General features: G+C 39.6%; 1 protein-coding gene across 1 annotated transcript; it reads left to right on the plus strand.

Moving 5' to 3' along the window:
- Positions 1-3561: 3561 nt before the first annotated feature.
- Positions 3562-21970, plus strand: wapla (WAPL cohesin release factor a). The gene is made up of 20 exons (XM_053333076.1): positions 3562-3792; positions 4461-4874; positions 5004-5718; positions 7008-7315; positions 7483-7604; positions 8658-8753; positions 9372-9551; positions 10247-10383; positions 11288-11399; positions 11820-12050; positions 12671-12782; positions 12961-13058; positions 13380-13456; positions 15737-15912; positions 16179-16294; positions 16393-16623; positions 17334-17550; positions 18318-18406; positions 18506-18601; positions 19906-21970. The coding sequence occupies exons 2-20, from the start codon at positions 4487-4489 to the stop codon at positions 19969-19971; spliced, it is 3567 nt and encodes a 1188-aa protein (XP_053189051.1). The 5' UTR covers positions 3562-3792; positions 4461-4486; the 3' UTR covers positions 19972-21970.
- Positions 21971-26696: the final 4726 nt, after the last annotated feature.

Consider the following 26696-nt stretch of genomic DNA (forward strand, 5'->3'; position numbering starts at 1 on the left):
AACCATTGCTCATGCACACACACACACACACGCACACACACACACACTCACAGAGGGGACATAAAACCAATCGGGGTCTGGTTTAAATTTGATTTTATTGCCTTCATATGGGCTTGATAGTGGTCGGGTGTGATTGTTGGGCCAAGGGCTCTGCACGCTGACCTCAGAGACGGGACAGCGAGCCAAAGAGAGATCCGATCCCTGATGCAGAGGTCCCAGATGTTGGGCTTGCATGAATACACTTACAGTTTTTTGTTTACCATGCGCATTTTGGTTAAAGATGATGAAGTAGACCTCATAAGATGTAGAAAAAACTACCACACACTACAAAGAAGATATACAAGAAGCTCTCTTACCAAAAACTTAGTTACTAAATGTGACCTCTGCAATTTAAAAACGAACTGTGCTTTTCTTTATTGTAATCTTATGTAAGTTACATGAACCAAATTAAAGATTTGTTATGCTCCACTGTCGACAATTAGATTAAATGGACCTTCACAAGTATGTGAAAAAATAGAAGACATTTTGTCATTCAGTACTGTGGCTACTGGGGTTTCACATTTGAATTGCAGACCATCCCTCAAATAAGCAGTAGATGTTTATCCATCACCCCCTTTTTCCATCCCGAGACTCCACATGGAAGCTGCATTACAGAAAAATGCTTTCCCATGATGCAAAGTAGCCCGCAGTCATGTATCATATTCACACGATATTTTTAAGATCTACTGGACATTTAAAAATATTTGTACTTGCTCTGGTGAAATATTACCACATAGTAAGCACTCTGTTGATGGATATATACATCTCTGGTCAAAGACTAATTGTGCAATTTTTTGGGGGAAAATAACCAAACAAAAACCGACAACAACAGCAAGAAAAAGTAGTGAGACAGCAGCTTGACAGCAAGTGTTGCTGCCATCTCATGGCTCAGTATCAGTGTTGCAACCAATCGCTCATGTTCATTTTCTTGTCAGTAAAACGACTGTGTATCATTTTACCTTGAGCATTGGTTCATTTTGACTATGTTGCCAAATGTCTTGGCAGATGCTACACCTGACAAGTTTATTCCAAAACTGCAAAACATACAGAGAGATTACATCTTAGACTCTGCTGAAAAGTTGCTTGTTAATGAAGTCATGACTCAGACTGCCAAGACCTAAAAAACCATTAGTCATCCAGGGCATGGCTGTATTACCTCACCACCTCTGAGCCTTGATGTGGAGTGACAGTCTTTCTGATGCCAGAAATCTGTATGTTCAGCCTGCATTTTTCACACTCTTATCTTCGCCCAAATGTTGCATAATGATGGCCTTTGGTCATCTGTTTTATTATGATCTAAGACAGGACTACTCCTCAAAAACTGAGAAACATGTTCATGGATTTAATACGTTATTCTCGGCATTGAAAAAATATAGACAGCAGCTGCAAGTGACTTGTTTCAACAGGGATCCTGAGACATAATTAACTGAGACAGTAGCTCCTTGGAGTGATACAGCAAAAAATCTTACACAGAGATAGCCTACTTGAAAAAAATATTTCAAATGCCACCCATGGGAAATTAGCAGCCCTCTGTTTCTAACTGGACACCAGCCATTAATGCAAAGTTGTCCTGGCATCCCATCCTTATGAGGACTTCTGAGCTTTGAAGATGTGATGTCTGTTTGAGTAATGGCCATTTCAGTGTTGATACAATTGGGAGCAATTTACCCTGCAGACCTGAGCTCTTTATAACACACTATTCATTCATTTGACACCATCTGCACTACAGACTGAGAGCCAGTGTTGGTGATCTATCTGGTTTCTGTTTTCAGCATGCTGCAGGTGTTTGCTGCTCAGGCTAGTGAGCATGCAATAACCTAACTTAGCTGTATAAAATTCAAGTTTTCATTGATTATATACTTTATAGTGTTATCAAAGTAATACATTTTCATTTGATTGAATTTTTGATGGGGCAATCAATGTACTAACACTATTGGGAACAGAATCTCTTACTGATATCAGTTAAGTGACTTGTACATGAACTATCCAGTTCTGGGAAGCTGTGCTTTAAGTACCGTGGCGGCTTGAGCTAAATGCTTATGTCAGCATGTTAATGTTAAGCAGGTATAATGTTCACCACATTCCCCATCTTAGTTACTAACTGCTAATTAGAATTTAAAAAAGGACAGCTGAGGCTGATGGGGATGTCATCAGTTCTGCAGGTGTTGGCTCATTAAGCTTTTAGTGCAGACATTAATATTTGTACCAAATTTCATGGCAATCCATCCCGTAGTTGTTAAGACATTTCACTGCAAGTCATAGATGTCAATCTGGTGGTGTCACTAAAAGAAAAGTAGATCACCACAGATTTCACTGGTAAAACAAAGCCTTGACCTTTAGGTGGCAGTACAGGGAAAATCACTAATGTCAGTAGGAGTCATCCTCTGTGGATCATGAAAATAAGCAATTTGATCCATCTCATAGTTTTTTAAGATGGCAATGCGAGCTGGTCTGCTATAAACAAACAATGCCAAGTAGAATTTAACCATGCAAATGCCAGTCTGAGACATCTGACACCAACTGTACACAAGGGACACAAATGAATGTTTGTTTATGGAGCTTACAACATAAACAACAACAAAAAACTAACTTCAATGACCAGAAAAAAAGTTTAATGTTCCCTGTGAATAGTTGAACTTTTTGGTGAACAAATAGACACACAATTCTCTGTTTCCTGATCATTTATAATAATCTGGTGCTGATGTGCTTAAAGATGAAGTATTTTGTTATTTGTGAAACCTATACTACAGTATAACCTCTAAACGCAGTCATATGCTTCACAGCCCCCAGTAGGCTACCTCCCATTCCCACTTAAAAAGACTGATGCTGTCCTTATTATGTAAATCTGAGGAAGATATTGCACACATGTATATAACTTCAGGAACTTCTGCATATTGCACATGTAAATACTGCAGATTTATTTACACAGAGATTGTTTACTGTATATAGTATTTTATTTTATCTCATTTTACACTTGCACTGCTAGTTTCCCCCTCCACTATAGGCTACTGTCAATTTGAATGTATCCCAAGGGGGATCAGTAAAGATAGGCTACATCTTATCGTATCTTAACTATTACAATTTCCTCATAATAACAGGTTATTTCATAAAGTGAAGTCTTTTTATGATATAATTACTCTTCCCCTTTTTTTCTTAATTCTCGAAATCTCAGATTTTTCCCATTCATTATGGCCCTAATATTTAATGAACATTAAACATTTTACATTCATGTGTGTAAAATTTAACAAACCAAAAAAATAATTGGAAAAATATCTCCATTTTCCTTTTGATAATCAATAACAGCATGGTTTCCCTTCAGCACGTCTCCAGTTTTTAACTCATATGGTCCTCCACTGCCCCCTGTCGTTTATTATGGTTTCAGTTTTTAACCAATCAGAGCCACGCTTACTGACACAGCCTCATAGATCCTGGCTGCGGATTGGTCGCTTCCCTTCGTGCGGCGCACTACGCGGGGCTCCTGCCAGGGAACTAGGAGGGAGGGGATATTTTAATGGCCGTCAATCGCACTACAACATGCAAAAAGTCCGGATTATCCACTATATTTAGACTATATTAGCTACGTGTGCGTTTAGGCTGCTTTTCTTTGGTAACGGGCATTAACCTTGAGACATATTCCGGCAAGAAACGTGTTTCTAGAGTTGTTTCTGCAGCGATTTACGGACTTTACCCGCTTGATTTGTGCGCCAGTGGGAGATCAGGCCTTAGCCGGCTGGCTAAAAAACAAGTTGAAAGGTAACACTGAGTGCTGCGGCTCTCCTGCATTCACGACGATATTCATACTTGAATCTATGCTTCCGAATATGCATATGTTTAATTGCTTGATCATATTTTTAAAAAATACGAGATTCCCGACGTTTGATGAGGTCAAACGTGAAATGTAAACAGGGGACTAACCTATAACGTTAGCGTAGTTTAGCCGTGGCAGAGCTAATGGCTAACTTTTATAGTAACTTTACAAGTAAGAGGCCTAGCGAGGGTTAACAGACTGTAAGTTAACTCTGCTGACAGAGTATGACCATAGCCAAACCCCGATCTCATTAAAGTTGATGTACATCGCTCCAGTCGTCCTTCGTGTCGCTCACAGATGACCGATCATGTTGTTTGAAGCTGCTCTCATTCAGCTAGCGAGCCAGCTAGCTATGCTAACTTTGTGTGCTATCAGTCCATAGTTGACACTTCACTTGGCGATAGTTCATGAATTGATTTATCCGACCTTAAGTTTGATTGGTTCAGAGCATATTTGATCTCTTCTGTGTGTTAGTAAATGTTTCGATACTGCTGTAACTTATGAGTATTGTTATATTTAGCGTATTTTTGCGTAGACTTAGATTTGTACAGTAAACCTAAGTCTGCCTCTTCCAAGCATGACTGTGTTCAATCTCCTCTGCCTCTTTTCACAGGGAATATGTAACATAAAGACACCAACATGACATCCAGATTTGGGAAAACATACAACCGCAAGGGAGGGGAGGCTAATTCGAAATTTGAAGAGGTCTTCTCCAATAAAAAGCCCACCTTGACCACCAAATGGGGGGAGACCACCTACAAGGCTCAGTTGGGGGCCAAAAGGCCTCTATTAAAACAAGAAGTTGCAGAGCTTCCCAAGAGGCCCAGGCTTGAGGACAGCGACAGTGAGGAGGACCCATTTGGGTTTGACAGTGACGACGAGTCCAAAACTGTGACCTCTCACAGTGTGTCCCAGTTGAAAGTCAATGAAGGGGACGTCACAAAGACAGCTGCATTGCAGGGCAGTGGGACAGCCACTGTTAAGACTTCTGCACAGTCTACTGCAATCTCAACAGCCAAAATCCCAAGTAAGCAATCAACACATAAGAATAATGTATCTGTGCCTTTAAGTGTGCCCCTGCCATTTCATTACACCTGTTAATTTTGGTGGATAGTTCTTTTGTGTGACCATATGTAATTTTCTTCTCCGTTCACAGGCAAACAAATATCTGGACAGAATGATGTTAAAAATAGCAAGCCCTGGTTCAAAAGTACAGCAGATAGCAACCAGAAACCTGGATACCTGGCCTCTTTGTCAAACACAACCCCCTCTGATGTTCATAAATCCTCAGGGACCGAGAGGTCCATCTTCTCCTCTACTAATATAGAGACCTCCTTTAAACACTCCACTAATGTACCAGGTGGTAGCAGAGACTTCCTAACATCCTCCTCTTATGATGAATTCCCATCAGAAGAGATGAGAAGCACTGAGCTGGAGCCTCCCACAGAACCTCCACCAGAAACAGTGGATAACATTCCCCCGTCCCCTTTTACCCTGAGGATCTCAAACACCAAGAAATACCAGCGGCCCAGCCGGCTTAACAAAACGTCCTCTGAGCCTCATGAAAATGACAGCAGCAAGCCCCCTGCAACAGCGACTGCCCAAGATAAACCCAACAGTGTCCTTTCTGCTAGTGCAAGTAATACTGCTGCCAACACTAAAACAGCAGCCAAGCCCGCAGGCAGGGGAGGTGGGAGGGTACGGGACTACACAGTTCTGCACCCTTCCTGTCTGTCGGTATGCAACGTCACCATCCAGGATTCAATAGAGCGGAGCATTGATGAACTGGTCACCCCGGCTGCACCTCCTGACCTTGGAGAAGCAGGCCAGATGAAGAAGAAGTCAGACGCTCCTCCACCTAAATCTACTAGGTAAGTTCTTTTTTAATTCCACGTCTTAACAGCATGTGTTGTCCTTAAAATTCCTGGGGAAAAATTTGTAGTCATTTTGGTTTCATAATTGTTGGAAAAATATCTTAAACATTTCTCACAGTTTGTCAAAATCAATACACAGTTGTATCTCATACTGCAATTTTACCTGTACTTTAACTTGTTCTTGTTGTTACTTGATCTTTATACATACTTTTAGATTTGTTTTATTTATTTTTATTTTAAACACATATTTATTTATATTTATACTGATTGTAGCTGCTACAAGGATTGCTCCCAAACGAAATTTCATTGTATCTCGTGTGCTTTAATGACATTAAAGCTTCTTATCTTCTTTATAAGTTTTCATAATTTAATGTGATGAGAGTTTGCGTGTGTGAACTGTTCAGTTTTTTAGTACTCAGCATTGACAATGAAATGACTGTTTGTACTTCACTGTGCAATTATCCATGCACACTTCTTAAGAGTGTAGCATTAAACAAAGCTTCTTTAACTACACTTGATCCACCATCAGGTCTGGATTGTATGAAATATGATTTACTCAGATGCTGAGGAATAACATGCACACTCGTTTATAGATGTAGGTCTTAATATGGATGTCTAAATGGCAACAGATTGCCACTAAGCTTATGCTATCAAGTATGGCCTTACTGCTTTTACAAAACAGAGTCAAACTAAAAAAAACTTGTTTTTGAAGTGTAAACGCGACAAGGCTGTTATTTTAAAGGCGTGTGCGTACTTTAAGGTTTTACCTGCTACTCAAGTCTAAGTTGTTGCTTGATAATAGAAATCCAATAAAAGTTTATGATCTGTACACTGTTTTACTCTTTCTTTGTCAGGTGGATATGTTGTAAACAGGACTAGGAATTGACTTACTTACAGCCTGAGGCTTTAATTTGACAGTCTTATAAATGAAACATTTTACCTAAACAAAACTTAGAATAACAGAAGCTATCACATATGCATCTGTACATCTAGATGATGAATTGACTTGAATGACAGAAAGTAGAATAGAGTATATTTTAGACATTGTCTAGGTCTTCTGTTTGGAGACACTGCTTTCAGTATCTCTAATACATGGAGTGTCCCTTCTCAGTGGGTCCATAATGTGGAAAGCAGTTGCTGAAACAGCAGCATTGTGTTTTTGTATCCCTTAACTGCTGTTGGCTTTGGCTCCAGTTTCTGCATCTTTCTTCCAGTCTTAGTAATGTTGATTTAAAAAAACAATGTAAACAAACAGATAAACTAATCCTCTCCCTGTATCGTCTAAGATTCAGACCCACCCAGACCAAGACAAAGAAGACGAAGGCAGAGACAAAGCTGGAGTTCTTTGGCTTTGAGGACAAAGAAGACCAGGAAGGCGAGGAGGGTTCAGAAGTTGGCATGGCAGGCAAGAGTAACTACAAGATCAAGTACTTCGGCTTCGATGATCTGAGTGAGAGTGACAGCGATGAGGAGAGCACTCAGGCCAAAGAGAAGAAGGCCAAGAAGGCGGCCGCAGCTTTGGCTGCTCTAAGCTCCAGTGTGGACAGCCCCCACACCAGTGACTCCCAGGACAGCCAGGCCAGCAGCAACACAGGTGAGCTGGCTCTGAAGTTACTGAGATGGAAACAGATTTGGTGACTGAGATCTGTGATAATAGTTTACTGCTTTGTAGAGGAAAGATGACCCACTGTGGCTAATGTCCAGGCACATTAACATTCTGATGCTTGTTTCTTGCCATCAACAATCTGGTTTCTCCAACAGATGCTTTTGACTTCTCTGATGACTGCAGTCCTGGGCTCACTGAGGGACAGAAAGGACGCTCAGGGAAGCCAGGTGATAAATCTGGCACTGGATTCAAAAAGATCTTCAGTGGACCCAAAAAGGTGCTATACTATGCTAGAAATTCACTCTGTTTTTCTTTGCCTGCTTTCACATTGTTTTATCCAGTGTCTTTTGTGATAATTGCCCATTAGTCAGCTTGTTCTGTAATTCCACAAACTAATACAGCGCAGACGAGAATCTCTTGACCTATTCAGATTGATGCCCGGTTAACAGGAGTCTGCGATCAATATGAGTGGGTCATGGCGCGTTATCTGACCAGGGTTGAACTCAAGTCTGACACTACTTGGCCTTGAACAAGCATCCTTTTTAATGTTATTGATGTTTAAATGACATTTACGTAACATAATACCCACCCTGTCTAAAAATAGATAATGGGAGAGGTGAGCAACAGAGAAAAGGGGAGCAAGTGGTCTAGAATCAAGTCCATCTTTGGTTTTCATTTAGTGCTGTATAGTTTTGTGATGTGTGCTGGAACTACAGTTGTAGTTTATGAATGGTGAAGTCTTGACTTTAACTTGTGACAGCAGTATCGGATCAATGTGTTAAATGTGTGTTCACTAGCATTACCTCTTGGTCAGGTTCATATTATCAGAATCACTCAGCTTCAGTTTGTTGTGTTTTGTGTAATGTTCATTGTTTATCTGCATTAGGTTTTTGCTGTTGCTTTGGGTTATTTGTGGCCTGTCCGTGTCTTTACTGTTTCTACGTCATCAACACAACCCTGCACATTGCCTTCACATTACATAATTGAGTCGAACAATGTGTCATTTTCAGGAAATGTTTTGCACTGCTTGCGGACTCTCGTGCTCCCTAGCGAGGCTGCCGTTGTCTCAGTCTATCACCGTGATTACAGTATACGATATTTATGTGTTCAGTCGTGCTAATAAACAACAATAGCTTAAGCTTTGTGCGAAACGTTTATTCAGATTAACATGGGTGTCCAGTGTTTTTATTATACAGCCTTTATAGCACCTGTGGCATTGTTTTTGCTGCTTTGGGTTAATCAAGAGTTCACAGTTGTCAGTAAATGAATGTATGTGAATCACTGAATCTGGTTTCGTTAATTTACTAATTGATTCTTTGCTGTGTTTTAGTCTCCCGCTAAAGCTGTGTACAACGCTCGCCACTGGAACCAACCTGAGCCTGAAGAGATACCCACGCCTCCTAATTCTCAATCTCAAACTTCTCAGGTAAGATATGAGCCTCCTAGTGGTTCGCAGCACTGTGTGTGTGTGGCTTTGTGTGTTTATTTATAACACTAATCATGTGGCAGCTTTTCAGGAACGGGGCCCACTGTGCATTTGTGATGTATTCAGATTTTTCATTTGAGATGTATGCATTCGTTTTATACACAAAGCAATATTACAATATTACAGGGTGTACTATGTAAAGCGAATGTTAATAATCTGTACCATTTGTTTAAGAATTCCCCATTGCCTAATGTCAGCAATCCAGGATATTGTTTTTTGTTCACTTAGTAGTCAACAGGTCTTTATTAATTGCTCTAATTAGTCTCTTTCTGTTCACTTGGAGTTGTTAGACAAGTGGACCAGCGTATACTTAATTCTGTGTGTAATTTCCCTCATGGAAATAAATGTTCTCTCAGAGACGAGCTAATCAGAGTCTGGCAACTGGGATTTAAAAGTTGTTAACTTTGCACTTCCTCATCTGACATCTGTTAACAACAGTTATTAAAGACTTGTGTGCTTAACAGACTATTCAGCTGTGGTAAATCTAGCGGACATGTCATTAAACAGATTTCGCTGCTGTGGTATGAGCTCCATTTTCTCCGCCTCTTTCCTCCTCAGGCCATTTTATCGAGCAGCAGCAGCAGCAGCAGCAGCAGCAAGGACAGCAACTCCCATAAAGATGATGGCTTGTTCAAAGCCCCTCCACCTCCGCCCAAAGTCATTAAGTCAGAGACCCTCCCCACGCGACTCAACCAGGATATTGTCACGGCTCTCAAATGCAGGAAGGAGCACAAGGAGGTGAGTTTAGAGCACACTGAGATATTGTCTTTTCAGATGTGTGGTAAAGTCCCTACTTCTGGGAAACAGGAAAGTAGGAGCTATTTATGTTCAATTCTCTCTGTATTCGTTTGCCTGCTGTTTTTTTAATTCAACCAAAACTGCTTCTACCCATTGATCTAGATTGTACAATAAGGAGTTAGCATTCATTTTGAAGCATGTCTAGCTCACCATTGTTTATTTGAATCCCCAGTACGAGTTGGAGGTAGCAGTGTGGACTGTTGCTGTTAATTTAAACTCCCCTACAGCCGGTGTCATTTACAGATGGGCCCTTTGGCCTCAGATCAGGCTTTCAGCCACAGATCCCCTGAGGTTAAATGGCTTCAGCTAAGCTTACACAACACAAAGTCAGGTCCTCCTTCCTGTGGCATGCTGAGTGTACACACAGCATGACTGTTGATACTGGTAAACGTATGAGTCTAATGATGATCAGGCCCTACCTCCACATGCTGAGCTATTATTGATGAGAGGTATTAGCACAGTCAGCTATTGCTTCTAATGGAACTTACTATAGGGGGACTTAACAATGAGAGCATTTCTCCCACTGTGGGTTTGTGTATCTATATGTGTGTGTGTGTGTGTGAGTTGATGGTGTCCCTGGACAGATGCACTGCTTCCCAATTACCTGTAATTAACCCCATTCGCCCCTCCATCAGCTGTACACGGTGGTGCAACATGTGAAGCACTTCAATGACGTGGTGGAGTTCGGAGAGAATCAAGAGTTCACAGATGACTTTGAGTACCTGGAGACCGGGCTGAAGAGCAGCCAGCCACTCAACACAAGATGCCTTAGGTAAGTGGAATAAAACACTTACTGCTGCCTTCGTGGCGATGTTCTGCAGAGGAGCAATTAGATGCACTAAGTCTGCTCTGACATACTTTTTTTTTTTTTTTTGGTGGCACATTGATGGTACTGATTTGTACGAGTGCCAAGTACCTGACTAAATTGATGTGAATGGCAGCAGCACCTGTCACTTAACATTTGTTCATGTCACCTGGCATTAGGCTATTTATAAAGCAATTAGAGGAACAGGTGCTTTGGTTGATCAAAGCTTTTAAAACCGCACCAATCCACAACCGAACAATAATAATTATGCTATCAGGAAGCAGCATGAGGTAGTTAAACAAAATTAATGTTTTTAAAGAGACCACAGTGAATGTAACGCTGATGGTGACATTCGATTGTCTTTTTTTCGTGTCCTGTTAATTCAAAGCTCGCTTGTTTTGACTACAACAAAACTGATGAACCCTCTACAGACATCATGTTCCTATATTTTTCCTTCCTCTCTGCTGTGTTTATCCTTCTCACTTTTCTTTCTATCATCTTTGGTGGTAATAGGCTGAGATAAAGTGTGTTTTTCTGTAGTCCGATAACGCATGCAGCCATTCTGCTATGAAAATGGAATCCACTCAGGGAAGACAACGATGGCTGCAGTATTTCATCAGACAAAAGCTGTAGGAAATCCAGCCTCCTTTTAGGATGATTTTCTTTAGACAATCAGAGAAAAACAGGGTGAAAAGATTAGAAAAACAAAACAGAACATGTTGCAGATGGGATTTACAAATGATGATGCAGATTTGGAAGTAGTCTGAGCCACAGTCTGTCTCATTTATCTTGGTTTTTAGCACACAACTGATATTTGAACCAACATTTGTGTAATCCTTCCTTTCTCTCCTTCCCTCTCTCACTGCTCCAGTATAATCAGCCTGGCCACGAGGTGCGCCATGCCTGGCTTCAGGATGCACCTGCGGGCCAGAGGGAAAGTGGCACAAGTCTTCAAAATGCTCAGTGATGCTCCTCAACACCCGGTCAGTAAAACTCTGTCCTGTCATCTGCTTTTCCAATCTCCACAGGACTGATTAATCACACACAAATGAGTCTATTTTCTATTTGACATCAGTCGTTGGTTTTCTTTATAGAAACACTAAATTTAATTTGGAGAGTGATGTTTGCTCCAATGTCTTGCACCTCTGCAATATTTGCTGAGGAGGATGTTTAAATTCTAACTGCCTACAGTTATTTAAAAATTGTAATTTATTTTAATTATATTCAAGTCAAGGCCTTGAAGTCTTCAGTATTTAAGTATTTATTTAAGTTTTAGTCATCATTTAAGTGCAGCCATTCCTGTTGTGTAGTATTTCAAACTTTATTTTATTAAACTTAATTCAACTAGTTTAAACTTTGAAATAGGGTGTATTAATCTTGGGCACATTTGTTGTTCCTGTCAGAATCTTGCTCTGTGCACGGCCGCCCTCATGTACATTCTGAGCCGGGATCGTCTTAACATGGATCTGGACAGGGCCTGTCTGGAGCTAATGATAAAGCTGCTAGAGCTGGACCAGGACTACTCGGGCCACAAGGATCAGCTCACGGATAAGGAAGTGGCAAAGGTCAAAGAGAAGATCAGGAAGCTGTGTGAGACTGTGCACAACAAGCACCTCGACCTGGAAAACATCACGGTGGGTTGTCCTTAAATAATAAAATACAAAACCCTCTGAGTTCATTCTTATTTGTGGTCTAATGTTTTTAGTTACAATATCAATTGCAAAATGTCAATCTAATCTGGCTTTACTGCTCCACACACCTTTTAATCCAGGTTTGGAGAAAAGCTTTTGTTATCTTTAAAATGGCTGCATGTAGATATATTTCTTGAGATTAGGAAAATCACGGTTGTGGGTGTGGAGATTAATGTGACGTTGACATTGAGAACTGTTCCCATGAAGATTATTCTGTCGAACTGTACTCATCTTTTTAGATATAGATAGGCTCAATAAGGCATTAGTTTCATTGTATGCCCTTGTTATGTTAAAGTGATGCTTATATCCATATCTGGGGCTTTATAATCCGTATCAGCCGTCTGAAATTGATATGAGAGTCAAATTATATTTGGAGAGTAGATAATTATTATCTACAACAGTCAACTTGTGCTGCAGGGGTCCAGCGCAGTACTATCAAATAATTATCAAAAATGTGCTCATGTCCTCATTAAACTGTCAGATTTCCCAAAGGGGGAAACAAAATTTGAAAGATACTGTTTGGATATTGCAGATTTTTAAAAATGTTTGTTGATGTTTTATAGACAGGACACCTCGCTATGGAGACATTGCTCTCTCTAACCTCCAAGAGAGCCGGGGATTGGTTCAAAGAAGAACTGCGACTCCTGAGCGGTTTGGACCATATTGTAGACAAAGGTAGGTGTAAGGGATGGGTGTTGTGCTTGTGCTTAAGTAAAAAGGTGGGCGGTTTGTTTTCTGTACTTGTGTATATGTGCAAAAATTGCTTTCCAAGGTCGAGTGTCACATCTGTTGACTTTGATGTAGCTGCCAGGATGCGTAACAGTAGTGTATTTTTTGTGTTGCGTTGCCACAGTTAAAGAGTGTGTGCAGAACCTGAGCCAAGAGGATGACAAGGAGAACCTTGTGGCGTCTTTATGGGGTGCTGAGAGATGTCTGAGAGTGCTTGAAAGTGTAAGTACTTCTCTTGTCAAGTTGGTTTTTCTCTCTTACCAAATTCATGCACGAGTGATCCTCAAAGACAAGAGTAATTGAGTTCCGAGAACTGTTGGATGGAGTTGGATGCCGACTTTTATTGTTATCGTATGAAAGGCTTTTTTTTTTTTAAACACTGAATGTCACTGATCAATGATCCCTCTTAAAATCTCATTGATCAAAAGTCTGAACCAAACATAAGTGTCTCCCTCGTTTTCTGTTTCTTGACTCCTGTTGGAGCCTTTCAATGTACTTTTCCCCTTTTATTGATTTTGCTTCTCTTTTATCTTCTGCCAACAGGTGACAGTGCAGAACCCAGAAAACCAGGGTTACCTGATTGCCTACAAAGACTCACAGCTCATAGTCTCCTCTGCCAGGTGAGTACCAGATACAGCTTTAAGTTATTATTGACTGCACACGGACACACTTAGGCTGACTGCTGTATGTAGGGATGCAGCGATTTCTCTACTAACCGCACTTTAAAACATCATGGTTTGTAACCATAAAAGCTCGGCTACACTGAGTGGGACATTGACACGATATGTTTTCACAACAATGGTTACAGTGAGGAAAATTTAAACAATTATACCAAGTAATCCATAGGCACATAGTGCACCAAGTTCAGGCACACTTTTGTCTATATTAGTTAAAGGAGAAATGTTCTAACAATGGCTGAGGGACCAAACATTGAAGTGTGTATCCATGTTAAATTGCTAGTGTGGGAGTATTTTGGATACATAAAGAATGTGGGGGGGTGGGTGATCAAGAAGACCGATCTCCTATTTGTAAAACTTGCCTCAGAAGAGTCTCTGCTAAATGATCCAATACCTTTTTAATAACTTGGTTATTACTAAAAAATAATGACAGTGGTGGCAAGTTACTTGATGAAACATTGAGTTGGTAGGGAATTAAATACAAACGTGTCACTCATAATCAACGAAGGAGCGATAGGACAAGATTTAAGCTTTCAACATAAACAACATAAACCAACAGCAACAACATCCAGCTGCTTCCTTCCATCTGTGTTGAGTAACACTAGGTATGGTAGGTAAATATGTCGGGTGTAAAAGACAAACTTAACTTAACATCCAGCACTATACCAGATCTAATTAATTGCATTTCAGTGATGGACACCTGCATTGGAGATAGTATCATTTTTTTTTCTTTAATTTTTACTTTCACTGCCAAAGAAATAGACAGGATTTTCTCAGGTCACATGTAAAATTAGATTAATTATTAACACAGACTATTAAAAATGAATTAAAAATAAGCCATGGATCGGAGTTGGTGATAATAACACTTGAGTGTATTACCTACATCAGTAATATTTTCCCTTTGGGGATCCATAAAGTTAATCTCAATCTATAATGAGCAACTGTTAAAAACGAAAGCCAACAAATGCTCTGGGAAAAACTTACAATAAAACCTCTAATTAAAATTGCTCATGTGATTTTTATTTTTATTTTTTTTTTCAATCCATCTGCAGTGTTTAGGGATGAGTATCAAGAATTAGTAGTGAATTGATACCATTTCATAGTGACATTTTCAAATTCCTAACTGTCCCCTTATGATGATGAAGTTGCCAGCGTCAGGCAATTATGTTTCATGTAATGTGTGTAGGGCGCGTACCACCAGTAACCTCATGAAACAAAGCTTAGAAATACAAGTTTCTATAAATCTGAAGCAGTGCAGCATGTTTGACTGCTTTAGCAAAGTTAGCCGTGCCTACATCCTCAGTGCAACCCCCGGCTCCGATGCTGAAGGGATTTGTCAAATTTAAAATAAAACTTGTAAAGTCAAGGTAATACTGATTTTTATAACATAAGCCTGTAGTTATTAATTCAGGACACAGTTTGCATCAGTTTTCAGAACTTCTAATTTATATTCCCAGCAACCAGAGCTTTATTTCTCATTATATGTACAGGAAATTATCTAACTTATTTCTGCAAAAAGTTAATGAAATAACTGTTGAATTTTTTCACATCTTTTCATGTCATGTCTTGTCTGCACCAAAATATGGAGAGTAGTAACTATAAGCATATTGATAAGCATTTATCGATAAGCAGGATCAGTATTGATATCAGTATGAATACGATCCTAATGATACCCATCCTGAGTAGTGTTATGAACTAAGTTTATACATATTTATTGTGAAACAGTAATTTTCTTCCTTCTTACTTTAATTATACTATCAAACTCGTATCGTTGCATCCTTAGTTACAACAGATCAGCAGTGTTTTCACTTGGCATAATCTCATACTTTTTGTCCTAATTATAATGTTTAATAATGTCCTCGGGGGTATTAGTGTTTTTTTATTACATGTTTGTTACTTAAAACATATTCACTTTATTAAGGTAAAGGAATAATACATGTAACACTCATTAAGTAATAAAAAATAGCAAAGCTAACTAGCTCTTAGTTTACTATAATTGTCAGCATAGGAGCTGGTAAAAATTTGCAAGCTGCATTAATACTAGTAATCAGCAAATTTGAAACAGCCAAGTGTTTTTCACCACTAATAAATCTTAGTTTGATATTTCATTTATTTGTGGACATACCGCAGCAGTGAAAGCCGTGCTGTACAGTCATTCTTTTTCATTTCTTTGACTTTGCTCTTTGGTTTTTCTCATAAATATGTATATCTGATTTTCTCCAGAGCTTTGCGGTACTGTGAAGATATGATCCAGAGGTACAGCAGGGCGCTGAACAACAGCTCCCTGTCATCATCGTGTGCAGCGTTGCCCCACTGTAGCTTCAGTAATGTGGGAAAGGCGGTGGAGGACTGCATGAGAGCCATCATAGGAGTGCTGCTCAACCTTACTCACGACAACGGTATTATCATCTGCTATTTCTGAGACGCAGCCAAACCCTCTTAGAGTACTTTGCAGTTATTTTTTTGTTATATATGTATATTTTACATCTTTTTTTTTTAAGCTCGGCTGACAGTATAAATGAAATAAGGTTCTGGTACACATTTTGGGGCATGGTGATAATAATGCTGCTCATATACTTGCAGATTTCATGGTTTAATGCATTTGTGAGGTGTTTAGCAGGGAGTTATGAGCAAAGGTTAATAATGGTGTCATTTTTGTCTGCAGAGTGGGGAAGCACAAAGACAGGTGAGCAGGACCAACTAATAGTAACAGCTCTGAATTGCGTCCTCCGGGTCCCACGTTACATCCCCCAGGAGCAGCGCTTTGACGTGCGAGTACTGGTGAGGCACCCTTTAACAAAACGCCAAATAATTGTTGAAAAGACCAACTGGCGCCCATCCCTGTGTGTCTTATTTGTGTATTCTGTTCTGTATACCAGGGTTTGGGTCTACTAATTAACCTTGTGGAGTACAGCTCCAGAAACCGCCACTGTCTAGTGGACATGGAGTACAGTGTCGACAACACCTGTCTGGAAGACAGCCTGCTGCAGCCTGCTGACCCAACGCAATCAGACACGGCAGCACAGTCAGCATCGCCAAGCACAGCGGAGACTCAGGGAGATGGGGCGAATAAATCCAAAACCTTCGGTGCTTTGGCTGCCCTGGTGAAGGTAGGAATTGTGCCAGGACTCATTAATGAATATTTTAGCAGACATTGTGGGTTTTTTTTCTCTTGGTTGGAGTTTTTCATGATTTGTTTTGAAGTGGGAATGTGAACAGAGACTGTTGTGAGCAATGATGAGGGATAATGGTTGTTTTGTATAGATAAACCACCCTTCTGTCACATAGTTTAAATATCTCTCTGGCAAAACTGATGAATATGAATGACGCTATATTACAGTCATCATTTCAAATTTCCTCGTAAGCTATATCCTTCAGTCCTTTTTTAAATCTGAAGTTGTGTCTCCAAACGGTTTGAGCTCCAATTAAGCAGGTGAAAATCAATGCACATTTGTGGATTTGAATTTCTAGTTGGAAATGCCATTTTGTTAATGTTTTGCTGTATTATTGATTTTGCTTTAACTAAACTGTATGCTCAACTGACTTATTAGCACAAAGTTTTCAGGAAGCCTGAAAAGAACCTTTGAGAATAAATTGGTGATTAACTCTAAAATATTTTCAGCCTTTCATGACTTAAAGGCTTGTTTCAGCATATTTCGTATTACCCAGTTGGTCTCTGACTTAAGCTTGTAAGCCAAGGTACTTCTTTTTAACAGCTATTACTTTATTGCATTTGAAATATTAAAAATCTTTGGTAACTTGGCTCTAGTTAAAGTTATGTTTTGGTGTTCAAGTCTGTTTATTTCTTTCTACATCCTAGCTCTTCCTGGAGAGAGAGCGTGCCGCCATCCTGGCCGAGGCAAAGACTGACGACCTCATCAGCGAGGCGCCCAAGCCGGCACTGGACCAAAGCGGCGAGTGGCAGGAGACGTCAGGAGAGATCCAGTGGGTGGCAGCCGAAACCAACGACAGCCAAACCGAGAACAACCAGACTGAGAAGAAAGAGGAGGAGGATGAAGAATTGGACCTAAATAAAGGTAGGAGTTGGTGTGTTTGATGTTGTGTTTGTGTGCATGTAAGAGGAGCTGTTTTTAGCTTTTGCTAAAATCCCAATCCAGATCTGAATGTGTCTGATGAGGACTCAGGCAGAAACTCTTTCTTTTTTGTGCGTCTTAACTTATTAGAGTGGGAGTAAGAAAAATTAGTCGTTTAATGGCTTGACAGAAAATTAAACTGCAACAGTTTTGATAATTAGTTAATTGCTCGTCATTTTTCAGGCAAAATTGACCTGACGTTACCTAATTCCTGCTTCTCAACTTGAAATTTGTCACCATTTTCTGATCATCTTATAATCCAAATGATTAATCAAAATAGGGAGGGGGTATAATTGCTCAAGCATACAACTAGTGAGTGTCATTACCTTCCACAAAAAGAATAAATCATGTTGCAATGAAAAACAACTCATGTATTATAAGTTCATGTACTCATAATCACCTATTCAAACCTTCAAACCTGTTCTCTTTCTTGCTGTTGTTACTCTAATGTAGCCACCAGTTAGTGCAGTAAAACAATTTAAGAGTTATTGGCACTATTAGCAATGTCTTAGTCGCAGCACAGCCTGCTCGGGAGCTGAGCAATGAATTACAGCTACAGAAAAAGCTGCTCTCATAAAGGTTTTCTTTCCCAAGTCAAATTTGTATCTATTCAGCAGTTCCTACCATGAGAGTTTGAAATCGTCTCCTCTAAAAGAAGCAGCATATGTATCTATAATTGTCTTTTTCTTTCTCCCTTGTGTTCACTGCAGCTCTGCAGCATGCAGGCAAGCATATGGAGGACAGCATTGTTGCCTCCTACACAGCTCTACTGCTGGGTTGCCTCTGCCAGGGCAGCCAGGTGAGAATAGACACTTCACTGTACATGATTTTATTTTTTATTTTTTCTCCTGCTCTAAGATATTTAAGCCATGTTTCTTCACCTCTCTGCCCGTCTCAGGTAAATGTGACTACTGTGAGGGAAAACCTACCTAAAGGGGATTTCTCCATCATGACAGAAATGCTGAAGAAGTTCTTGAGTTTCATGAACCTCACTGTGAGTATGACTGGAAAGACAAACCTGCTGTGCATGATGATACTGAGGCTGTGTTAATTATGTAAAAAGAAAAAGGACATTCAGAAACATGCTGTATAATTTTCTTGTGATGAAATACTGTCACAACTCAGCACATAGACTTTGACAAAAAAGGGGAGTCACAGTTAGTCAATAGTACAAAAGCAAATGTATTTAAAACAGTACTGAAAATAAACAGAGAGCAACAATTGGGTTAGGTTAGTCTGTGAAATCAGTCATGTCAGGAGTAAATGAGTGAGTGTTTCACTGTTTAACACCCACACACCACGCTTAGTTAAAGAACTAAAAAGCAACAGAGGAGTGTGTGGGGGGGGGGGAGGAGAGAGAGGAGAGAGAGTCTGAACTGGCAGCTTCTTTAGTTTAATACATGGGGTACACTGCATCCAGGTGTATCCCTTCCTGCTGATCGGTGTGCTTGCTAATCAGGAACCTGCTCCAGCAGACAGAGAACATAGCATTAGTGAAAAGCAGAGAGGCTATAACAATATAAAGAGTACTAGAAGGAGGTATTTTAAAACCCCTAATAATGTTGATGCTATTCCAAGCTAAGGGCAAATTGTATCAAGGTTACACAAAAGGCGTCTGATTGAATCCATTAAGCAGAAGCACATTTTTTAGCAGTGTTGTTGCACAAATCAAATAATCGTTTTTTATATGTTCCCTTTTTTTTACAGTTTCAAATATAATTGCAGTCTTTTTCTTAAACGGCCTTTCCCCTCCTGCACCTCCATTTTTTTTTTCCAATTTCTCTTTCTTTCTTTAACTAAAAGATTGATAATATGTGAAACTGCTGTAAAGACCAATATGTGAAGTCTTCTTGATTGCCTCTCATCTGAATAGCTTCTGAGCAGCTCTATCATCAATTGCTCTGCCTCTAGGTGCACTTCACTTCCATATAGTACCTTGGCAGTAATGTGCCGTTACACATATAAAATGTGATCGATAAATTGTCATCTATTAACCATGATTCTTGTGTATCTCAGCAGCATAATTCAAGCAGAAATATAAATGTAAAAATGATTTCATGCATGAATATTAAACTGAACAGTCACAGATGTGCATTTAGCAGCAGCTTTGACTCATCCCGTCACAACTGAAGACTGTAACCATCTGTTTCCTAAATCGCCATTTCAAGTGAACAGAATCTCCAAACACTCTCAAAAAAAATCCCCTCACTTCCTCACAGTGTCTCAAGACCTCACAAGTACAGTAGTAAATGTTTGTACACTCACACACTCTTGTTTTTGTTTTGTCTCCCCGCGCAGTGTGCAATGGGCACCACAGGACAGAAGTCCATCTCGCGGGTCATTGACTACCTGGAGCACCTTTAACAGAAAGCTAGACCGCAAACTCTCACTCTGACTGCACATTAAAGGGATCCAAGGCTATTCTGGTGCCCCCCCCTCACCCAACTGGAGCCACAAGGGGTTATTGGAGTCTCAGCAGCATTCCCTTGACTTCACCTGATGATCACCATGTGTTGTGATCGCTCTTGATTTTTTTTCCACCAATAGAGGCACACACACACAAAAATATAAAAAGTTTCACTTCCTCTCTGGAGCATAGCCTGAACCAAAGCCCTGCTAGCTGACAAACACACAGATTCCTTCAGTTCCACTCGACTAGCGTCACATTCAAGAGTCAGATTAACTGGGAAGGTTCAAGTTTCATCCTCAGGTAACTGGGAACAGGCAGAAGTGAGGCTTAAATCATCGAGTTTCGAAAACACTTTTGTGGAATGTCAAATGTGAAGACGGACTCAACTGCGGACCTCTCTCCGTGAAACGTGAAAAGGTTTAACAGCAGCCGGCCGCCGAAGGTGGAGTCTCACGTCCACTGTCGGGTCTCGATTCCTGGTCGCTTAGCTGGAGTGTGAACCTCTGAGTCAAATTTCATGGATCATTACATTTTAATCTCTGCTCGTCCACCTCAAAGCCAAGGGTGAAAATCATCAATTAGCATGAAAAAAACAACAACAATCACTTTCATGGATGTCGGATTGATGTCTCTATACGTAAACTTGTGTGGAATGATTTTTGAATGCATACATCCATTTACCTACGCGTTTGCAGTTGGCTTGAATGTTAAGGGAAAGAGAGTATTTTTAAGGTTTGATTTCTATGTTCTCATCGTGCCCATTAATTTTGTAAACCGTGCGAGTTAGCAAGTCGCGTAGGCGTTCTCTTTGATATGTTTTTAAGATTTTTCCCTTTTGAGGACTTTTTTTTCCCTCCCCAAATGATGAATTTCAAAGAAACCAGGACTGAACGATACGCCAACTTTAATAGGATGTCCTTTATTTGACTGATAATGGCACTTGGAAATGATAGGCGGTTATGAAATTTATGAATTCCCTTCTTCCCCATTATCAATCTGGACATATTTTAGTATGTAAGGCTTATTTAAATTTTAATTAATTCAACAATATGTAATTACATTATGCATCAAACTCACAGGTATAACAGATGTGATGAATTACTCTAAAAATTGATTGCTGTGCTTCCTTTTTGAATTTTTAATCAAATTAATTTTTTTTTAATGTATTTAATTTAATGCTTCCTCCTTTGTAAATGCAAAATCTTTACCTAGTGAGATGATCATGTTTTGTTTAAATATACCCCGTGTGACGCAGCTCAGTGGCTGGACATAGTACATGTATGTGATAGATTTAGCTGAATTATGGTTTTGGCTTAAACCCACACAAACTTTCTTTTTAAATGGTTGCATTTATTAAATAGGAAATGTAAGTTTTAAGCTCATGTTAATCAACGTTGGTGCTTTCCTGATGGTTTAATGTTTCTGTATGTCCAGCCACCTCGTAGCGTCATATTTTTACTCATTGTATCATGATGTGTCTGTATTAGACAACATGCATTAAGCTCCCATTTATTTATTCTTTTGTGGTGTCATTTTACCCATAACGAAGCACCTGAACCCTCGAAACCTTTGACGTCTTGTACTGCTCACATGTACGATCACTGATTGAATGACAGCCATACCTGTATAAGCAGATTAGTTTTATCTGGTTTGTAGGGCTGCGGTGAACATAACTGCAACTGTTTACTGTTAATTACTTTGCAAAATTCTGGTCTGAATGAAATTTTAGAATGTAAATACTCCTGTACATACTGGTTAATGGACATTTAAAAATGCTTAGACTACTTTTTTCCCTGAAGCTGATATTTTTATTTTATACAATATTTCTGAGTTGTCATTTGGAAAAACAAAAATCGCAGGAAGAGAAAAAAAAATTGTTTGTACCCGTTTCAATGACATTATCTTTGGTTACATGTAAATAGTTGTATCTCAAAAATGGAAAAAAAAGTTGCTACTTTCAGTACATGCCCTATGTGTTTTTTCTTCCTTGAATTGTTTGGACAACAGGAACACTGCCTTTCATTTCCACACTTATAAGTTGAACATTTCTTATGCATTCGTAGCCAAGGGAGGTGAACACTACTAAACAGAGACAATGTTTCATTTCCTTTTGGTATTCATGCATGTAGCACACGCTGAATGCTTAACTTGGTATTCTAGCTTATTTCAGTGCCTGTAATCTTTCATAGCTATAAGTGAAAGTTTGTGTGTGCAGGCCAGTAGTGTTTTAAACTTTTCCCCCTAAACTAACCCAATTTGGCCACTAGTCCTTTTTAGATGTTAAATTACAGGGAGGTATATAATACCCATGACCAAAAAAGTCAAAATAATACTATCCTGTCATTGTGTCACTTATGGATGGAGTTCTCTATTCGCTGCGGACCCCACTTTGAGAACCATTGCTGTAGGCTACGCACCCTGTTTTCTTTCTCATCCCTGACAAACTGGCTGGGATAGAGTGAGAGTCCAAAACATGGATTGTATACTTAACAGCACTCAGCAGTGACAGTTTGTGGACACGGCCCCTCAGCTTGACTGACTGCTGCATAATGGAAACAAAAGATTCTTGTTGCAGTTGCTAGCCGAGAGTCAAACTTACAAATAGCTGTGGGAGCCTGGGGAACGATGGGAAATACCATCTGACAACCCTGATTCCATGCAGGCGACAGCTGTGTCAACCGTGATACAACAAGCCTGGCGACAAATGCACGCTTCAAGTCTGAAACGTCAGGGATTGATAGGACAGCGTAGGTTTAGTAAACACAGGACAAATAGCATGTAATTATGTCTTTATGTCTTCTCACACAACATGCAAATATATGATTAAACTCGAGGTGGTAGTACAGATTTAAATTCCAATGAGTATAGGAATCCTGCATGTAGATGACTAGCACTTCCACCTTTCATCCGCCTCCATACATTATACATGACAGGTCTTCAGTTGTTGGATGTCAAAGGCAGAGAGCACATTCGCCTTGTGATGATCAGTGGCAAGGAAGTGGATGAGCATAAACACGAGCTGGGGAAAAAACATTAACGTGTTTGATGGGATGTCCTCCACTGAGTGGGAATGTGAGAGAAGAATGAGGGAGGAAGGATGCAGAGCACAGGGGATTAACATTTCCCACCTGTCAATCAAAAGCCTCAGTGAAGCTGCACAGCCTAAGAGGGAGAAGTAACTACACTACTTCCCAGCATTCATCCTTTCATCTCCTTATGTCTCTGGACACATTTTTCCTCGGCTCAACTCATTTGTCTCCCCAGCCTTGCCTCTCTCCCCTGTGGGTGTGCCGTGGTGTTTAACTATTTCATAACCTGTTTTCTTCTTGTTTCAGTGGTGTTAATTGGGAGCGTTACTCCAGCTAAAGTCTTAGCTTTAACACTACATGACTCCATTTAATGTTTTATCACATTAACTCACTTTGTTGTGAATGGGAAGATTGAATGGATGATTTATCTGCCGGTGTAAGTGAATAGATTTGTTTCTTTTCATAATCTTCCTGTTTTACTCTGTAGACTGAATAATATAGGATCTTAGGCTCTGTGGCATGAATTTTTATTTTTGTGGGAAGAAATATTTCAGTCCTTTTTTTGGGTGCTTGTGGCTCCCTGATAACATCTACATCATAAACTGTTTACCCCCTGCCACCTCTACACCAGATGTTTTATTACCTCAGGGCAACAACAATGTACTATGAGGGTAAATACCAACCAGAAATCGTTTAAATCATCAAACATCAAACAAACATGCATATGTATATGTGTGTGTGTGTAGGAGTTAACGTGTGGGTAGGTTTATGTGCGATTGTGTACATACAGTTTCCTGTTTCCATACCCAAAATGATCTCAGTCAAAATGTCGAACGTACTAAAGTCTTTAATTTCAATGGACACACGTCTTGTGATATGTATTATGTTTTTATTCAAAAAAATTGTATAGCAGCAGTGTGAGGTCCAAAAAGGTGTTTTGTTGCCTGAGGGCAACACTGTGCCATAGATGGTTTAAGCCACTAGGTGGAGTGAGTACTCAGCCTCTGACCGCAGTTCCTGAACCTTGCTGAAAGTGTGTGTGCAGACAACTACATACTTTTTGTGTACTAGTACACACATATGCACACACAAGTATTTTCTCATCAGTGGTGTTGTCTACTGATTTGTCCCCAAGACGCCCTCGTCTTACTGATGCAGTCCCACACACACTCGCACAATCCCTGCATGAAGGGACATTTTACAGCATGTGTACCACCACATGAAACACAGACTGGAACATACAGAACCATACACCTCCTAAATCTGTGCAGCTCTGAGTGATTTTGATGACGGTTGTGTAGATGATGGTTTAAAAAAGACTCCTGCAATTTGGATTTTTGCTTTCAGACAAGTTTTATTTACACTGTTAAATGTCAAATGTGTTGATCTTTTGGCTATCTACACATAGTTTAACACCCCTGTTGAATCTCTTCATATCACTGGTAGTGGTGACAGCCAAAAGTCTGTGCATTGTGTTTTGATGATGGTGGTGAGAGTGTGTTGAGTCCAATGAAGAGACACAGATAGTTGTGATGTTAATCCAATGTTGACTTTTTTATGGCTTAAAAATGAAATACAAAATAACAGCATACAAATATGAGAATAACACAGATATGTACACCTTACAAATATCAAATGAAGGTAAAATTACTGACAAAATTAAATTCTATATTACAAGATTTTACTATTAGACATATTGTAGGATGCACAGACATATGTAACATCCCAACCACACTTAATTCAAGCATCACATAAAAATAACATATCTATTTAATTCTCATATTGCATAAAAATCCTTACTTAACAATGCATAATGCATTGTTTTGTACATGAAACCTCAAACACTCAAAATGTGAGCCCTAATAGTAGGAGAACTGTTTTCTATATCAGCTTAGCTGGGCTCATAATTTAAGAGGTATGCAATGTTTTTTGTAACTGGATACTATCCTCCAGCCAGCTTGTTCAGTTACATTATTTTGTCCCGACCAGGACTAATTAAACAAGAACAAGTCATCTAAAGTTACAGGTGAAAATAACAGGGGCAGAGCTAGACTCTCCTATCCTATCCATAAACAAAAGTTGTTTTAATTAGCAATTTAAAAAACAACAAGCAATGAACTGGGCCCCAATGAAAAGCACCCAATTATGCCTATGCAGTTTTATCAGATGGAACTTCTTATTGAGTTCATGTTTGCCATTGCTCAGAATTTAAAGTATCACACACCATCAGGGAGGTAGGGCACTCTGTCAGTCATTTTGCAGTCTGTGGAAAGATTGTACTTGGGATAAAAGATGCAATTTGTATTAAACCTTCAGTGCAGAACTTTTACATATAAATGAACGTTCGTTACCTTCAAATCCTTCCCAAACGAGTTCACACAATGCTGATTAAGCCTATCACGACCAGTTAAATCTCTCTGCATTTCACATTATAACGGAGATTTAAGTCAAGATTAAATGAAAAATGTCTTTTTAACCCTTTAAGATCGGATCCCCAGTCATATTGTGCATCTATTTCACAATATATGTAAAAAAAATACAAAATAAATCTATTTCTTTGTATTTTTATACCAAAATCCAACCATGTCTTCCTGTAAAACAAAGTATGTTTGTGTACATAGGCTTGAACCAACCCATTTAAACCAATAGTATCGTGCCATCCACCCATCAATCAATCTTCAACTGTCAGTGACACAGATCTAAGATTCATTATGACGTACCTACTTTTCAATGTTCAAATCATAATTCCTCCTAACATTATGTCCTGCTTGTCTATCTTGTTTCACTCAAAAATACGTCACAATGTGGAAGTTCCATACGATCTAAATGCTGTTTCATCTAGACTTTAAAGAATGAGGTGGATTGCCAGGAATACGCAGTTGCCCACAGTAACAGGAGAATGTTTGACCTTTTTATCAAACTGCTGTTTCTGACAAGATTGCTGCCTGGTTGTGTGCTATTGAGCAACTTCTATTGGGAAGGCCATGTCAGGTCAAGTTTCAGCTTAGACACAAAGGCATCATTGTCTTGTCAACTACTCATCTCCCAGAGCAGACTCAAACGTGACATTCACTGGCAAACTGGGAATTATTCTGAACATGAAATAGAAAGGGGCATAATCTGTTGTCCTGTTGTCTTATGGCTGGTGTAATTGTTTGAAAATGTCAGATTGTTAATTATCTGAGGCCACACAAGGGGACAAATCTTATAGCATACTGCAAAGGGGGCAGCTGAACTGCTCCACATCTATTTCTAGCGGGATGATAGGCTATGGTGCTGATGAATTGTGAATGTGGGCTATGCCAAGGAGGTCGCAGATGAGCTGAGACTCAAAATCGGAGCCACAGTGTGAATAGATCCTCTCTGGGAAGTCCTATACACAAAATAAATAATTTCATAACCACTTGGCTACCTGTTTCATTCACACAAGGGAATTAACAAGTGTGTGAAATGATCTTTAACCACAGAGACATCCACAGAGGACATGTACAGTGGGGGAGAGCAAGTATTTGATACACTGATAAAAATGACAGACCTCTACATGCTTTGTAAGTGGGAAAACCTGCAAAATCAGCAGTGTATCAAATGCTTGTTCTCCCCACTGTATCTTTACATCTGTTTAACTCCTTAAAATCAGGGCACGCTTGAAG

Source organism: Scomber japonicus, chromosome 14, assembly GCF_027409825.1.
Source record: "Scomber japonicus isolate fScoJap1 chromosome 14, fScoJap1.pri, whole genome shotgun sequence".
Taxonomy (NCBI): Eukaryota; Metazoa; Chordata; class Actinopteri; order Scombriformes; family Scombridae; genus Scomber; species Scomber japonicus.

What these genes read in the sequence shown, in the direction of transcription:
- wapla (XM_053333076.1), top strand. Translation starts at nt 4,487, where the DNA reads ATGACATCCAGATTTGGGAAAACATACAACCGCAAGGGAGGGGAGGCT. An exon ending in GGACCATATTGTAGACAAAG is followed by an intron (nt 12,783 to 12,960) that starts GTAGGTGTAAGG and finishes GCGTTGCCACAG; the next exon opens with TTAAAGAGTGTGTGCAGAAC. An exon ending in TGAGTTTCATGAACCTCACT is followed by an intron (nt 18,602 to 19,905) that starts GTGAGTATGACT and finishes CTCCCCGCGCAG; the next exon opens with TGTGCAATGGGCACCACAGG.